Source organism: Prionailurus viverrinus, chromosome A3 (genome assembly GCF_022837055.1).
Source record: "Prionailurus viverrinus isolate Anna chromosome A3, UM_Priviv_1.0, whole genome shotgun sequence".
NCBI classification, from domain to species: Eukaryota; Metazoa; Chordata; class Mammalia; order Carnivora; family Felidae; genus Prionailurus; species Prionailurus viverrinus.
Window position 1 is genome coordinate 29,833,934 of NC_062563.1, and position 16,530 is coordinate 29,850,463.

The 16,530-nt window shown below is 52.3% G+C and overlaps 3 protein-coding genes across 9 annotated transcripts in view; all 3 read left to right on the forward strand.

Annotated features, from left to right (window-relative positions):
- The window catches only part of PTPRA (protein tyrosine phosphatase receptor type A), a 161,221-nt gene extending 155,736 nt beyond the window's left edge, over window positions 1-5,485 (forward strand). For all 7 annotated transcript variants that reach the window (XM_047851907.1, XM_047851905.1, XM_047851906.1 and 4 more), the window contains 2 exons: window positions 4,309-4,444; window positions 5,176-5,485. In XM_047851907.1, the coding sequence (XP_047707863.1) occupies window positions 4,309-4,444; window positions 5,176-5,250 (211 nt within the window). In that variant the 3' untranslated portion in view covers window positions 5,251-5,485. The remainder of the gene's footprint in view (window positions 1-4,308; window positions 4,445-5,175) is intronic.
- Window positions 5,486-10,166: 4,681 nt separating this feature from the next.
- On the forward strand, window positions 10,167-12,236 carry LOC125163023 (progonadoliberin-2). Its single transcript, XM_047854561.1, is given in 4 exon segments — window positions 10,167-10,300; window positions 11,002-11,162; window positions 11,282-11,356; window positions 11,359-12,236. Coding segments are annotated over 3 exon segments (519 nt in total). The 5' UTR covers window positions 10,167-10,300; window positions 11,002-11,008; the 3' UTR covers window positions 11,649-12,236.
- Window positions 12,237-12,555: 319 nt separating this feature from the next.
- Window positions 12,556-14,508, forward strand: MRPS26 (mitochondrial ribosomal protein S26). Its single transcript, XM_047854559.1, has 4 exons — window positions 12,556-12,815; window positions 12,910-13,056; window positions 13,146-13,269; window positions 13,994-14,508. Exons 1-4 carry the CDS (start codon window positions 12,604-12,606, stop codon window positions 14,126-14,128), a joined length of 618 nt encoding a protein of 205 aa, XP_047710515.1. The 5' UTR covers window positions 12,556-12,603; the 3' UTR covers window positions 14,129-14,508.
- Window positions 14,509-16,530: the final 2,022 nt, after the last annotated feature.

Below are 16,530 nucleotides of genomic sequence, written 5' to 3' on the forward strand. Positions count from 1 at the left end.
CCAAGTGCAGCAGCTACTACAGACGGATGGTAAACATGAAAAGATGCTAAACTTTACTAGTAATATTCTGAGAAATAAGGATGAAAATAGTGCAGCGTGGCTTTTTATCCATTGGATTGGCAAAATTAAAAGGATTCCTTGGAGGGGCGCCTGGCTGGCTCGGTTGGTGGAACATGCAGCTCTTGATCCTCAGGGTTGTGCGTTTGAGCCCCACGTTGGGTTTCGAGATTACTTAAAATTAGAATTAAATTAAATTAGAAAAATTAAATTAGAAAATTAAATTAGAAAATAGTAAATAAAAATGTTAAGGGAAAAGGATTTCTTGGCCTGCCCAGATAAACACTTCTTTCCCTACACTTTTTTCTCTCCCTTGGTCACCCTCTCTTGGCAAACTCCAAATTCTCTAGCTACCCTGCGTCTGCACCGTGCAGCTGAGTGTGGCTGAAGAAAAGCACTGGGTTACAGGCCTCATTTTATGATCCTGACCGCTGGTCTCATGGTGGGCCCTTAGCGCTGCCTTGCTGTCCTTCCGCACCTTCCACTCTTCTAGACCAGAGCTGGACCTACTAGGACCCACTGCCATATCTGGCCTGCCACCTAGTTTTATATGGGTCTGCAAGCTAAGAACTATTTTTACATTTTTAAATGTTTTTTTGCCTTTTTGGTTTTTTTGTTTTTAAATCAAAAGAAGACTAGAGGCGCCTGGGTGGCTCAGTCAGTTAAGCATTCGACTTCGACTCAGGTCATGATCTCACAGTCCGTGAGTTCAAGCCCCAACTTCAGCTGAAGCTCGAGCCCCACTTGGGGCTCTACAGTCCTTCTCCCTCTCTCTCTGCCCCTCGTTCATTCGTGCTCTGTCTCTCTCAAAAACAAATGAATAAATTTTTTAAAGATTTTTTTACTCAGAAGACTATTTTATGACCTGAAGATTGCTTGAAATTCAGATTTCAGTGCCCCCATATAAGGTTTTATTGGAACACAGCTGTGCCCATTTGTTTCTGTACTGGCTGCTCTGGTGCTCCAGCAAAAGAGTTGAGACCATACGTGGTGCTCTCCTCCCCTCACACTGCTGCTCAGCACATAAGAAGTCAGAGTTGCGCTGTTACATCTTGATTTTGTCTTTTCTCAGCAAAACCTATGATGTATTCTATCTGGCCCTTGATAGAAAAGCTTGCCAGACTTTGTCCTGTATGACTATTTCACACCTCCTCTCAAACCTAAAACCACCACTGCCTCTTCTGTCCTCACGCTTAAGAGAGGACGGTGATTTCTGTTTGACGAAGAAAAGAGAAGCAATCCGAACTCCCACAGGCTCCCACCACCACAGCTGCCAATCCACCTGCCGTGGTGCTGTGGACCCTGCATCCCTCCTGTCCAGTGGATGAGTTGTCTGAGCTCTCTCTGTAGCCCATTACATTAACCATCTATTGCTAATCTCCGCACCTTAAAACAACACACATTTAGCTTACAGTCTCTGTGGTCAGGAGTCTGAGCACATCTTAGGCGAGTCCTGCGCTTCAGGGTCTCACAAGACTGCAGGCAAGGTTTTGGCTGGGGCTGCGGTCCCATCTGATGCTCGATTGGGAAGGATCCATTTCTGAGCTCACCTGGTTGTTAGTAGCATTCAGTTCCTTATAGGCGGCTGTACTGAGGGCCTCTGTTGTTTGAAATTCCATGCCACATGGACCTTCCCAGTGTGGCGGCTGGCTTCTTCTAAACCAGCAAAAAAGAGAGTGTCTCCTTGCAAAACAGGCATTATGATCCCGCGTAACATCATATGCGTGTAGTTATATACATCCCATCACGCTTGCTGTAAATCTGTTGGTTAGAAGCACAGCACATGTCCTGCCCACACCCAAGGGGAGGAGATCACACGAGGGCATGAACAACAGAAGATATCGTGGGGGATCGTGGGGGCCATGGTGAGGCCTGTCTGCCACACACACCCTCCACTTGGATATCAGTTCGATCCGCTTTTGTCTCCTCAGGACTTGACTTCAGTATCCTACATCATCAGGTTTTCCTCTGAATAACTGTCTGGATAACTACCATCTTCATATAGATGTGCTATAATTTCTCCCATCTTAATATTTTAAAAACTCTTACCTCAGGGCACCTGGGTGGCTCATTCGGTTGAGCGACCGACTTCAGCTCAGGTCATGATCTCACGGTTTGTGAGTTCGAGCCCTGCGTCGGGCTTTGTGCTGAGAGCCTAGAGCCTGGAACCTGCTTCTGATTCTATGTCTCCCTCTCTCTCTGCCCCTCCCCCACTCATGCTCTGTCTTTCTCTGTCTCAGAAATAAATAAACATTAAAAAAATTTTTAAAAAGAGGGGCGCCTGGGTGGCGCAGTCGGTTAAGCGTCCGACTTCAGCCAGGTCACGATCTCACGGTCCGTGGGTTCGAGCCCCGCGTCGGGCTCTGGGCTGATGGCTCAGAGCCTGGAGCCTGTTTCCGATTCTGTGTCTCCCTCTCTCTCTGCCCCTCCCCCGTTCATGCTCTGTCTCGCTCTGTTCCAAAAATAAATAAAAAACATTGAAAAAAAAATTTTTTTTTTAATTTTTTTTAAAAGAAACAAAACTCTTAGCTCTAATTTCCTTCCAGGTAGCCCTCTGTTTTCCTTAATAGTAAAGCTTCTCAAAAGATTTGTCCAGACTAACGCCCCAGGTCCTCTCTCCTCATTCTCTCTCTCTGTCCCATTCCAGTTAACCCCTTTCCTCCCACATTCCATTGCAGCTGCCCCAGTGGGGGCTACCTGTGACGTCCACGTTGCTGAGTCCAGAGATCATTCTGTCTCATTACCCTTGACCTTCATCAGCATCAAACACAGTTGACCACTCACTTCTCTGTGGAATGCTTTCAGCAACACTTCTGTCCTGGTTTGTGTCCTCATTGACTGATTCCTCCTCATCCATGGTCCAGGGCCTCGTCCTTGGACCTCCTGTGAGCCCATCTTGTCACCTGGCTTTCATCCCAACTCCCACATGTCATTATCACTGGTTCACCCTCTCCCCTAAACTCCAGATTTATATGTCTAGTTACCTACTCAACATTTCCACTTGGGCATCTTCAGTTTAAAGGGTTCAGATAAGAACTTCTGGTCTTTCTTTCTAAGCCTTCTATTCACACAGCCTTCCCCCACGTCAGTAAGTGGCATCTCCATCCCCCAGCTAACTCCTATGAGAAGCTTTGGAGCCATACTGTTCTCCTTATTTCCTCACCCATGCACATCTCATGTTCGGCCTGGCTCTACATGGAAAGCAGTTTCAGAATCAAGTATTTCTCACTCCCTCCACCAGCATCTCTCTAAGCCACCACCCCTTCTTCCCAGTACTTATACTGGCCTCGCTGATTTCCCTGTCCCACCTTCCTACCTGTTCTCAACACAGCAGCCTGAGAGACCCTTTTAAAACTTCAGTCAGGCCACATCACTTAGAATCCCAACATGATCTGAGGGCTCTCACCTCGCCCCGACCACGCTCCTTCCTTTTGTCCGTCCGTCCATCCATCAGATCCAGCTACACAGCTTCCACACCTGGACATCCTGCCTTGTGCCTAAGATACTCCTCTCCCAGACAGCTACTGGGCCTTGGCCCTCGCCTTCTTCAGGTCTCTGCTCATGTGACCTCCTACTAGAGAACCTTCCCCAACCACCCTGCCTAGAACTCCTGTTCCTCTTTTTCCTTCCCACACTGCATATCATATTGTCTGGGGATACTGCTCCCCTCCACAGCCCCTGCCACACAGCAGGCACTCAGGAAAGGTCTGCTGAAGCAACTGATGACATTGAACAGGGCAGATAATATCATGGTCAGAGCCTGGATTCCTGGGACTTAGGAAGCAAATGAGAGACACGGAAAAGAATCAACACACACACCCCAGCGCAGAGGGGCAGGGTTTCTCAGGAGAGGAAAGACAAGACTAGAATCCCAACATGAGTGAGCAGCGGGTCAGGGCAACTCAGGCACATTTGCAGGTAGACAGTGAAGGCTCAGTGCTGGGTAGGAGGGGGGTATGTGTGAGGTTCTTCGCTGTCCTGTGGGCAAGTCCCTCAGCAGGCAAAGTGGGCCGTGCAGGAAGGACAGCTGGGGTGCCACTTCCTCCTCAGAGCAGACTGGGCATGTGGCTTACTTGGAGAGGAGCAAATGGGCCTCCTGCCCCAACCCACCCCAGCAGCTCCATTAGATGACAGCCCTTCCCAGGAGCTGTCACCATTACCCTCGGCCTTTATGTGCTCGTTGCCGCTGTCTTCACCTTATCAGCACAGTGGGCTGTAACAGATGTGGTAAGTGCATCTGCTCTATTACAGCGCAGGGGCAGGACGGACGGGGACCTTCTGTGCCCTAAGCACAGTCCTGGAACGGGTGAAAGCAGAGGGGATTTTGGACGTCTTCCAGACCGTCAAGAGCCTGCGGCTACAGAGGCCACACATGGTCCAGACACTGGTATGCTGCCCACACCACCGCCCCATCTAGAGCCCTTCTTTGTCGGGGCCATCTCAGGGGGAGGCTTTTCCAAGCAGCCCCTCCTCCCCCAAGGTGCCCCATACAGAATGAGCCTTGCGGGCATTGAGAGCAGAGGGGCACAGCCCTGCCACCAGTAAGAGAACCAAGCGGACTCTGTGAAGGCTAGAGGGGGTGGCTGGGTGCCCCACGGGGCTCCATGGGTCCTGGCGTGGGAAGTCTCAGGAGTGCTTCCTTTCTTTGGTTCAGGCTCCTGACCGTCTCGGTGATCAGTAACCACCGAGTATGGGGATAAACATCCAAAAGGGTCCCTGAACCTCCGAGAGACATGTCTGAAGGGGAAGAAAAATACATTTTAAGAGTTTGGGGAGTTGGTGAGGCTTTGAGAGCCAGGGCGCCTGCAGCTTGGCTACCATGGTGAGGTGTGGGCCCCACAGAGCCGTCTCCCTGCTTGCGTGGTTTGCCAGCCCAGCACACTCACGTCTGACCACTGTAGGCCTAGGACGACATCTTCCTCTCAGCTCACCTCCATCCAGAGGAAATTAGCTGTACTCAACCCAGAAGGAGAGTACAGGCAGGTCAGGGCTCAGGTGCAAGTCCAAGAACGTTCATTTCCTCTCGGTTTTCCATTTTTTGTAAAATAGGTTTGTCAGGAACTGCAGGTACCTTGTTCTTGTCAGTAACCCTGGCTTTTCCCTCCTTGTGCTCTCCAGGAACAGTATGAGTTCTGCTACAAGGTGGTGCAGGAATATATTGACGCATTTTCAGACTATGCCAACTTCAAGTAAGAGGCGATGAGACCCGGTGGACAGGAAAATTGCCTTTAATATTTTGTAATATTCTGTTTTGTTAATATACCCAAAATTGTGTATATATCTTATAACTGTTTTAGAAATTGGTACATAGGCTTCTATTACCTATTAGGTGGAGATTTTATATGTAAATGTGTTAGCACTGATAGTCCTTTTTCCAATGTTTTATTGGGGAATTAAATAGTGTGATGTTTGGATTGATATCGTGAAATCCTCTGCCTGGAAATTGGGCTGTATTATTCTTTGGTTTAGACATCTTTTCCTGAAGAAGAAACACAAAACTCATTCCAGGTAGCTCAGTGTCAACTAAGAAAATAAGCACAAAGTTCTCAGAGCTCTTGAGGAAACTGGTTGTCCTGGTGCCTACCCCCACCCCCCCTGTTCTGTAAATAATCCCTCCCCTCTCTACCCCCTCCCCCACCACTCACAACCCACTGTGGGGAGTAAGGGGACCAGAGCGGTATCTCTGGCACCACACTAGGGATTATCAGGTAATAAAAGCTTTGACTCCCTAAGGAAGCGTCTCCCTTTGTCTGGGGTGGGGCAGCTGTACCAGGGCCAGGGCTCTCCCAGGCCACTCCTGGCCCTGCTCTCAGTGTGCTGTCTCAGCTGGTCTCAGAAGCCATAGTCTTCTCGACGACTCCTTTCGGACCCGCGCAGCCTCTCCAGCTCTTAGCTAGTTGCCAGGACCCATGTCTCATTCTCAGCACGTCTTTGGTGCGGTGATCCCAGCCAGCCTCGCTCCCTGGGAACATGGCCAGGGTCCCCACTGTTTCCCTAGCACGGGGCATGGAAGAGAGAGGAGGTAGCTGGCTAAGTACTGCCAATCTGGATTGTGCTATAAAACTCTGGATTGTGTTGCTTTCTCCAGGATAAGCCTTTATATCCACACTTACTGGGTTAAATAGCTTTCATTTAATTTAACAAAATTTCACTTCATTTCATATTTGGACTTTTTTATGAGAAGTGCCTCAGACCCAGAGGCCAGGGTGATGGGAGTCTTCGATCCCAACTCGGTATCAAGCCTGACGTATTACACAAAAGCGTCTAACTTTTGTGTCTTAAATAAGGTGGGTGTTTCATTTATTTCTCATGTAACGGTGTGCCCAGTCCAGAGACCTAGTGTCCTCCCATCTTGTGGTCCCAGTGTCCCTTTAGGATGTTATTCGTGTCCTTGTGGCTGAAGCTGGATCACCGTCTTCTCCCATGGAGAAGCAGAAAGAAGATGGAGAGCAAGCAACCTCATTTCTAAGGACATGAAGCTTCCTACAGCCTTCTTTCCATTTGCACTCATACCCCATTGGCTAAAACTTAGTCCTAGGCTGTACCATAGGACAATAGAATTGCTAGGAAACGTAGTCTTTGGTTGGCACAGCTGGGAGGGTGGGTCTCTTCATTGCCTCTCATCCTCATGAGCAGCTCCTGATGGGAACAGGAGCGTAAACTGGTTGCCATAGCTGCGACAGCCTCAGTGCGAGGCTGAGAGAGTCTTGTGGCCTGTGGGGCCTTTTTCAAGAAGCAGGGATAGGCCCTGGGCTACTCAGGCTGTCAGGAGTGAGAAGTGGCACTCCATTCTGGGCCGTGGAGGCTCACTCAGGTCATTGCTGGTGTGCTTTTTGGCGGAGATGGGACTTGAGCTACCCAAGGGATGCTGGGAATTTGGATGAGCAAAAGGAGGCAAAGTCATACAGAGCCACATTACAGAAGGCCTCAGAGCCCAGGTGAACAGATGGGTTGGCTCCAAGATGGAAGCCAAGTTCACCACATATTCAGGATATCCTCGGGAGGCAGGGGCACCATGACAGACAACCTCTGGAAGTTTCTGTGAGGTGAGTATGTGTCAGAAGTACTCGGTCCTTCTGTAAGAACTAAGGAACTCCAAGGGGCAATAAATTAAAAACTCAGTGGTTTTCAAAGAAGCATAAGTAAGTTAAGCAAAGACAGAATATGAAGGATTTCTGAGGAGAGGTGCCATGTTTGGGAAGGAGACCCTGATTTTTTGCAGGCTACCTCCTGGCAGATGGAGAAGAGCAGGCTGGGGTCAACAAGCTACATAGCCAACTTATAGGAGAGCCCTTCTCATGCCTGTGCTGCCTCGCTACCTCCCACCAGGCTGCCTACCTCCTGTTGCTCGGGCTGGCGTTGAGCAGCTTACACACCAGTGCTTACAAGGGTTTTTACAGAAGGACTGAGTATCTCTACCAGCTCACCAGTGTGGGCTGGCAGCTTTCTGCTGGAGTCCACGCTGATTTGCTTGGTGGCTAGGCCAGTATTTTAAATACCACTGGTTGCTTAACAGACATCTTCAAGCAGGCCTTGCATGGTTGCAAGAGACATAAACCCAATGGGAACTAGTCGAGGCTAAAGGGAAGTGTATCAGGGCTCACACCACACAGTCGTGTGAGAATGGCAAGGGTGATTGCTTCATCCATTGCCCATCTCCCAGCTAGTTAGCTATGCCCCAGGGAGCGTGAGCCAGTGCAGATTTCTCAGAAGGGGGAGGGTGAGGCATCCAGTGCCCACCGTGCTCAGACCTCACTTCATCAAGTCAGCACCCTCCTGGGCGTTCAGTTCCCTTCAACACCCCTCTGACCACCACCAAATGTACAAGTCTTTGATTTAAAAAAAAAAGGGGGGGGGGGGCGGTGTGCCTGAGTGGCTCAGTCAGTTAAGTGTCTGACTTCAGCTCAGGTCATGATCTCCTGGTTCGTGGGCCCAAGCACCTACATCAGGCTCCATACGGACAGCAGAGCCTGATTTGGATCCTCTATTCCCCTCTCGCTGCCCCTCCCTGACTTGCGCACTCTCTCTCCCTCTCTCAAAAATAAACAAACATTTAAAAAATTTAAAAAACAAACAAACACCACTTCCCCCAGGCCTAAAGTCTTCTGCCTTTATGATAGACTCCCTCTCACCTCTTCCATAGTTCATCCCCACAGATTTCTTTCTTTCCAATTTCCGGGGATCCACTCTCTGTCCACCAGTTCCTGCCTTCTGACTTTATCCTCACTCTGGAGCCACTGCTCCTCCTTTCTCCTTCTTCAAAGACTGGCCATTCCTGTGGTCTGTAGGTTATGCCCCCTTAGCTCTTCTCCAACCCTGAGCTCCAGGTCGGCTTCCTGCCACGTGACTGCACGCGGTGACCCACGGCACCTGTCTCACACTCCCAATGCCCAGGGGTTCACCCTGTCTCTCCAGAGTCTTCGGTCCCTTCCTCCAGCCTTCCAGCATTCTCTGTGCCTCCCTCCCTCCACCCCTAGCCCACAGATCCAGACCTGCCAGCAGTTCCTGTGTTGACTCTTCTCCATTTTGTTCCTTATATTGGAGCACCACTGCTGCCCTGTGTGCGGACTCCAGCTAACTCTGTCATCCTTCATCCAGACCATCTGCTCAAGGCTTTGTGCCCCTCTGTGCTCCAGCAGCACCCGAGCACACTGCTCTATGCCTCTGCTTTCCCAGCCGGCTACAAGCAGTTCCCAGACTGGAATGAAGTCCTATCCTCAGGACCGAGCATTAGTTGCTCAGCGGTGAACACATGGCTTTCTGTGTCCTGCTGAGAGGGATATGAGGATCAATTCCAGAGTCTACAGTCTGGAAGAGGACAGCAAACGTTCCTGAAAAGCTATGTATGTGGCCAGAAAGAAAGGAACAAGAGCATCCTTTGGGAAGCTTAGTTCTGGTTTGGATGTTTTAGGAAAAACCACAAACTAAAGGCACCCCATTCCTCTTTTAAAATAAACACAAGGGACTTTGAATAAAACATTCTGTAAACCCAAACCAGAACTAAGCTAGTTTACTGAACTCAAAGGAATCATTTTCACTAAACCATAAAACAAATGTTTTTCCTAAAAATTACTTGGTTAACCAACACATATAGGAACAAAGTATTTTCCAAAACAATTTCACTGAACATACAATCCACACATTGTTTGGAAATTGATGTGTGCCTTCCTGCATGGGAAGCTGAAGTCCAGGCGCCCATGAATAACTGGTGCCTGTTATGCCATCCCCTCCCCCATCTTTGCCTCCGGATTTGACACATCTGCTCTCCTAATGACTGGCCACCACGCCATCAAGCCTGACCCTGGCCCTTGCGTTCGCTGTTCAGCCCAAATGCGGAAATTGCCTATTAACCCTGTAAACAGGCCTCTGCCCGCCGCCCCCGCTCCAGGCGAATAGCTGGTGGAAAGCTAATAGCTGGTCCGTGGTGGAAAGTTGAGCTGACGCAGAATGAGAGGCAGGGGCATGTTTCAAGTGTCTAGGTGAGCTGTGCCAAACTCCATGAATAGTCTTGGGTTGAGCACAGGATGGGGAAGGCTTGGAACCTTGGGAGGCAAGATTATTCCTACCCCCTGCTCATAGGCCCACAGATGCTGCACTGCCCCCTTAGCTGAGCCCCTCTCATGGGCCTGCAGGGAGGAGAGAGAAGCCCCACCCAAAACTACCTCCATCTAGAGCGACCCAGCCCTGGTGCTCGGGTGTGTGGATGAGGTTCATTCCATCCACCCCCTTTTACAGTTGAGCAAACAAGCCCTTAGGTCCCCATGGCCTCCCCCAGACCTCTCCACAGGTTGCTGGCTCCCCACTCTGGCTGCCAACTGCGTGGGACACGGGTCCCCAGCCATTGCCGCCTCCGGGCCACAATTTCCTTTTCGGGTCAGGGAAGACTGAGGGCTTTGTAGGCCTAAGGGCAGGAGCCTGAGGATGCAGCCCGGGAAGTGGGAGGAGGATTCTTAAGGGCGTGGCCCGGCTGGAGCAGTCCTACCACCTCAGATCCCTGGGAAGACAGGGAGCAGGAGCAATCTGTCTGGTGACCCCAGGGCCAGTGGCTAGGAACATGCACTGGGAAGGGAAGAGTGTTGTTGGGTGGCAGGCTACTCCCCCTCCCTTCATTGAGACGTCACTGGAGTCTGGACCAGGAGCAGGGGGAGGAGTCACCATAAATCCCAGAGCTGGCTGGCTGGGGGTCCCACTGTCACCTGGAGGAGCTACCTCAAGGAGCCACCTCGTCCACAGCTTTCCCTCCGTGAGTGAAGAGGCTGCTTTCCCCCAAGGGCTGGGACTCCTGGATGGCAGTCTGTCCTGGGTGTATGGCACTCTGTTCCTCTTCTCCCTCCCAAGTCCCTCTTACCCATGAATCATGTCCCAAAAAGAACCCTTTCCCTTTCTCTCCCCAACACTGTTTCTATGCCTGCTGCCTCTAGTGTGGGAGGGACGAGGGGTAAAAGCACTTGCCCCTGTCACCACCACACATCCATTCCACATCCCCAACTGCCATGGAAGAGAGATGGCAAACCACAGAGAAAAGGCAGGGTGCTGTGCACCAGGTGCCCCCAGTGCCCCTACACTGCTGCCTGTCTCTTGGAGGGCTCCCCTGACCTGAGTCTCTGTTACTTTTTCCAACCTTCTACTTCTGGAATCCCTGACAGGAGGAGGGGTAGGCCTGACTGACCAGGAAGGGCCCTCAGCTGGCAAGGCTGGAATCCTCTATGCCCTGGGGAGGGGGGGGGGGGTGGTGTCTGGGGAAGGCTAGCTGCCAGGAGCCTCCGGGGTCCAGATCCCTGGACTCCTGGGATGAGGAGCAGTGGCAGAAGAGGGAAGGGCATTAGGAACCACTAAAGCTGCCCCTGAAGCGCCAGCTGTCCAAGGGGACCCTGGAAGAAAAGGAAGGAGGTGTGGATGGAAGTATCCGCCTTCTTGAGTGCTGTCCACTATCCGTGGGAGCAGCCCTGTCATGGCCGGCTGCAGGCTAGGCCTTCTGCTACTGCTGCTGCTGACTGCCCACCCTAGACGCTCGAAGGCTCAGCACTGGTCCCAGGGCTGGTACCCCAGAGGAAAGCGGGCTTCCAGCTCAGCCCAGCACCCACAGCATGTCCCAAGGTTCCCAGGTAGGTTAAGGGTCTCCCCAGCCTGAGTGGGAGGAAGAAGGTGCTGGGTGGAGCTCCTTCACCTACCGTGAGCCTGGGATGGGGTAGTGGGCAGGCCACAGCCTTCGCTCCCTTCTGAGGAAGGGTCCTGGGCACTGCAGCAAGCAGACCAGACAAGGCTGCTCATAACCTCCCAAGCGATGCCCTGGCTCCCCTTAGAACAGTGTGCCCTGGGAGGCCAGAACCACTGGCTGGTGGTCCCTCTACAGGAAGCAGCGCCTGGTGCAGACACTGCTGGTAAGTACAGAGAGAGGCCCAGGCATTGGCCACCAGGGGCCATTATGGCCAAGGACCTGGGCTATGTGGACAGAAGAGGGGGTAATGAGAAAACACAGAGACGCTCCCTGCCAAAGCACCCTCAGGCACACAGGCAGATGCCATCTGCTATTCTTCCTATTTCCCAGAATTCTTGGAACAATTTATGATAAGATACTTATGTTAAAGTAAAAGATTAGAAGTCATTAGTGGAGTAGGAGGAGACAATTGTGCTTAAAACCTCCATAAGTAAGACCATAGCTGTAGTGGGATCCTCTAGGCTTCTTTCTCATCATCAGGAGAACCCAGTGTGTCTCCCAGTGGGAAGAGATGAGGAGTGTGAACTCACACTAACAGAAGGGGCCCCAGAACCAGGTGGTCACTGCACTAGCAATGACTTGGTGATTGCAGAAGACCGAGTGCAGAGATGGATTACTACTATTTTGCAAATTTATTTTAAAGTGCACCAGGAGGGCGCTAACTGAAGGAGAAAGTGGTTAAATTCCCATAAGGCAAAAACTTATCACCGAGTTTAAGTCGGTGTGAGCTCAGGCTTTTACATACCAGGTTAAGGGTGGGCAACACCCAAGGAGCTACAGAGCGCCCACGCTGGGTCCTCTAGCAGCCGAGGCGCGTCCGCCAGAAGGCCACGTCCAGCTCCGCGGGGACAGGTCTGGAGGAGAGGGGGCGGGCAAGGTCGCAGCTGGGCTGCCAGGGCATCTGCTAAAATGCCCGCTTCCTCCCCGCGCAGACCGAACCTAGAGCGCCGCGCCCTGCAGCCCTCCAATAACGATGTGAACTCCCTGAAGCTACTGCCTCGAGTTCTCTCAGTCGTCCCCTCCCTTGCCCACCCGCGCTGAGACCCTACCCCGCGCGGGGGCTGGAGGGACGCGGGCCGGGCCCGCCGGCGGGAGGGACACGGGGCGGGTCATGGCAGGCCTCGCAGGAAGGGCGAAGCCAGAGCCAGCGGGCCGGGGGTGGACGCAGACGTTGAGGGGTAGATGCAGATGTTGGCAGGTGCGCTCCCCTCGACCCGGCTCCAGGAGGTGGGAGGCGGAGCCGCGGACTACGAGTCCCGTGGTGCCCCGCGCCCGCTTCCGGGCCCCGTGATGCCGTGCGGCGCGCCGGACGCGGGGCATCCTGGGCCATGCTGCGCGCGCTGAGGGTCCTGGGGGCGAGACCCCCGTGCGGGCCTTGGGCCCTGTCGCTGCAGCCGGTTCGCGGCCGCAAGACCCGCCATGACCCGCCGGCCAAATCCAAGCTCGGGCGCGTGACAACCCCGCCTGCGGTGGATCCTGTAGAGTTCTTCGTGCTGACGGAGCGTTACCGACAGTACCGCCAGACGGTGCGCGCCCTCAGGTGTGTACGACTTAAGGGGAGGCGGGCGTCGGCGCCGTGGGCGGTGTGTCCGGGCGGGCGTAGAGGGTGCCGACTTTGGCGCGTCTCTGCCCAGGCTTGAGTTCGTGTCAGAGGTGCGGAAGAAGATGCACGAGGCCCGGGCCGGGGTCCTGGCAGAGCGCAAGGCTCTGCAGGAAGCCACTGAGCACCGCGACCTGATGGCCTGGAACCAGGCCGAGAACCAGCGGCTGCACGAGCTGCGGTGAGTGGGCCGGGAGGCGGGGCGGGCCGCTGGCTGGCGCGGGGGAGATCCAGCCGCACTGAGTCTCTGCCTGTTGCCCTCCACCCCAGGTTAGCGAGGCTGCGGCAGGAAGCGCGGGAGCAGGAGCAGCGGCAGGCGGAGGAGAAGGCCCGGCGGGCCCGAGAGGCACAAGCCTGGGCGCAGCTCAAGGAGCAGGAAGCGTTGCAGCTGCAGGTGGGCCGTGTCTCCAGGGGCTGGGGCTAGAGGCCAGGAACTCCGCCTGGGCCGCACTCGGAGTCCTAGGCGCCGCGAAATGGGGCACTGGCTGCGTGCAAAGAGAGAGTGAACAGCCTTGAGTCTTGAGAGTTAGCAAGTAGGTGAGGATTTGGCGTGCGAGGAGAGTGCCTGGCAGGCGCAGAAGTAAGAGTTGACATTGGAAAGTGTTCAAGTACCTGGGTGATGGTAAGCCTGCATCTGGGAGGGACCCCCGGTTCCACAAGGAATTCGTATTTTGCCTTACAGGCGATAAAGTCGTTGAAGTTATGTTCTAGACTAGGATATCAGGTATGAGGCTTAAAAGCAGACCAGTTAGGAGTGATCCAGCAACAAAGGACGGGGTCTGAATTAAAGTAACAGAAGGAGAAGGACAAGTTTGAGAGAGATTAAGAAGGACATTGAGGCAACATTGAGGAACTGATTCCACCTAGCAGGTCCAGAGGTTGTCACAACTGGTGCGATTTCTTATCTGAGAAAGACGAACGTGGTAAGGCTGCCTGATATTTTTCCACTGGAAGGTCCGCAGGATCGTAGCTGTAGTGGGATCCTCCTCTACAGAGGTCCTAGGCTCCAAGCATCCATCCAAAGAGAGCTGGAGCCTCTCCCTTAGTGGGCAAAAGGTCAGCAGGCAGCAGGCATGTGCTGGAGACTTCCATTCAGCTGGCCTTCTCTCTCACAATAGGAGGAGGCAAAAAATTTCATCACCCGAGAGAACCTGGAGGCACGGGTGGAAGAAGCATTGGACTCCCCGAAGAGCTACAACTGGGCCATCACCAGAGAGGGCCTGGTGGTCAGGCCACAGCACAAGGGCTCTTAAGGGCCCAGTAAGGACAATGCCTACCCAGGGACCATGTGTGTATGGGGTAGGAGGGTTGGGCCTGATCTGGAATAAACCAGTTGATGTTTCTTACGAAGAAGGAAGTTCAGCCTATTCTGGTGTGGCCCTCACATTCTGGCCTCTGCACCCACCACTTGGTCAGAAACTCCCATACACATTGCCCTGTTCTGCACCCATGTACAACTCTGCAAAGCACCAGACCTTAGAGGTTTCCATCTCACAGAAGCAGAATGGATCATAGTCCCCTCAGGCAGCCAGGTCGTCTACTAAGTGTCATCAAAGACTGGTTGGGAAATTACAGTCCTTGGGCCCAACTTGGCCCGCTGCCTGTTTTTGTAAATAAATTTTATTGGATCGTGGCTACACTCGTTCACTGACTACTTTCACACTACAGTGGCAGAAATGGGTAGTTGCAACAGCGACATTTGACTTGCAAAGTCTAAAATATTTTATACATGGGTTTTTACAGAAGAAATTTGTCAGCTCCTGATCTAGAGCGTTAGGACTCCAACCAGATTATCAAGTATCACCCAGTACCTGAGAAACAAGCTAACCACTAGCCAAAGACCTGCTTCTGCCTGACCCTGCGATTTGCGGCTAGGGTCTGGTGTGCCCAAGACACAAGACAAGGAGGAGACCCCATTTCTTCTGGTGGCTCTTTCTACCCATGGCCTCAGTGGCTCACATGCACCCTGGCACTGCCAGCTTCCTTGGACCATGCCCCAGATTGGTACTGGTTGACCTTTACAAGATCAATATGGCTTATCAAGCACTTGGACCAAACCCTACAGGTACCAGAAATACTTGTAATTGAAGTTCACAAGGTGGAATAAGTGAACATACAGATTTATGGCCCCTATTCAGACACAAGTCCTCATGTTTCTCGGAGCCAGAGCTGGTGCCCCTTTGTCACCGTTCACCTGAACTTGCCCAGTTACCACCAGAGGAAAATGAACAGAATCCTAGTTTCTCTCCCCAGCTCCCATGTTGCTGAGACGATCTGGAAACACCTAAGACGTGAAAACCTTTTAGGGAATATGAGCCACCCCTCAACATTTAGGTGAGGAAGCAGGTACAGAGGTATAAGCAGAGGGCCAGTGGTTATATCGCCTTGTACCCAGCTCCCATCAGGGCCTTGCACCCCTGACGGCAATGGCCTCCCTTCTCAGGCTGATTAATGTTTTCCCTGGCAATGAGCCCAGGCACAGGACAGTGCAGTTCTTGATTTCAGGTGCTCAGTGTGACTTCTGAGGTGAGAGCTGATGGGTGCACACTGTGGGCCATGGGTTGACAACTGTGCCATGGGTTGACAAGCCTTGGGCTTTGTTGTGGTAAGAAGTGGACCATCTGGTCCCCTGCAGTGGAAACCTGTCACATGGGACCTGGCCTGTGTCAGGAAATCCGGTTTCCTTCTTGCTAAGTCCCTGCCCTTCTGCACCAGGATCCAGACACAAGCGATCTGTCTTCACCAGAGAAGAGTGTATCATACTTGAAGCTCTGTCTTTGGGCTGCTTATTTCCCTTGGGCTGCAGCTGTCCTTTAGGGTCCTGCATGGGGCTGTAATTCCTTAACATTCCCTGCTGATGCCAGTATGTCATGCAGAAGCACCTGTAAACCAAGCTTCGGTGTTTTTATTTTTCACCCATCTTCCTGGTATAGGCACCGATAGGCAGCTTACTGGTACCTTCAGGTTAAATCAAGCCCAATCCCATCTGTACCTATATCTAATGGATCATAGAGTGTCATCAGGTGCATAGGGAAGTTATCATATCCTGCCTGGTCCAGACTGCAGTTACATGGTGTCCCTCGGAAGAATGCCTGATCTCTAATAGAACTCTGATAGTTAACCTGATGGCCTCAAAGACACCAGGGGCTCTTCTGAGTTTTACCTCAAGTTCCAAATATGCCTTGGGGTCTGCTATATACAATGTGAGCCTGGATCTCCTAGAGAATCTTCTCTTGCTCAAGGCCCCACCTGAGCGTAGTAGATTTGAGGGCTATCCAGTAAATGCATTTGGGTAACAATACCCAAACGAAAGTGCTTTCGCCAAGATTTGAAGAGGCCTGCCTCCCTACCATGCTCTGTGCACAATGGGGCAGTGAGGGTAGTTTGAGGGGCAAGTGCAATTTGTTTCACTTGGCTGGGGGTGGGGGGTGGCAGTAAGTATGCCAACCCCCCGCCCCGGGAACTTTGCTGGGTGGCCAGTTTTTCCCTAGGATTTATCTCCCCAAGCAAGCATCAATGTTTTACACCTGGATTACTGCCCCTTCCAGTTCTCCGAGATAAGCAACATGACATCAGTGAAGTGGACCATCAAGATGTCCTGGGGTGGGTGGTCAAGGTCTTGAGGATTAGGTTGAGCAAATTTTCAGACTTATTG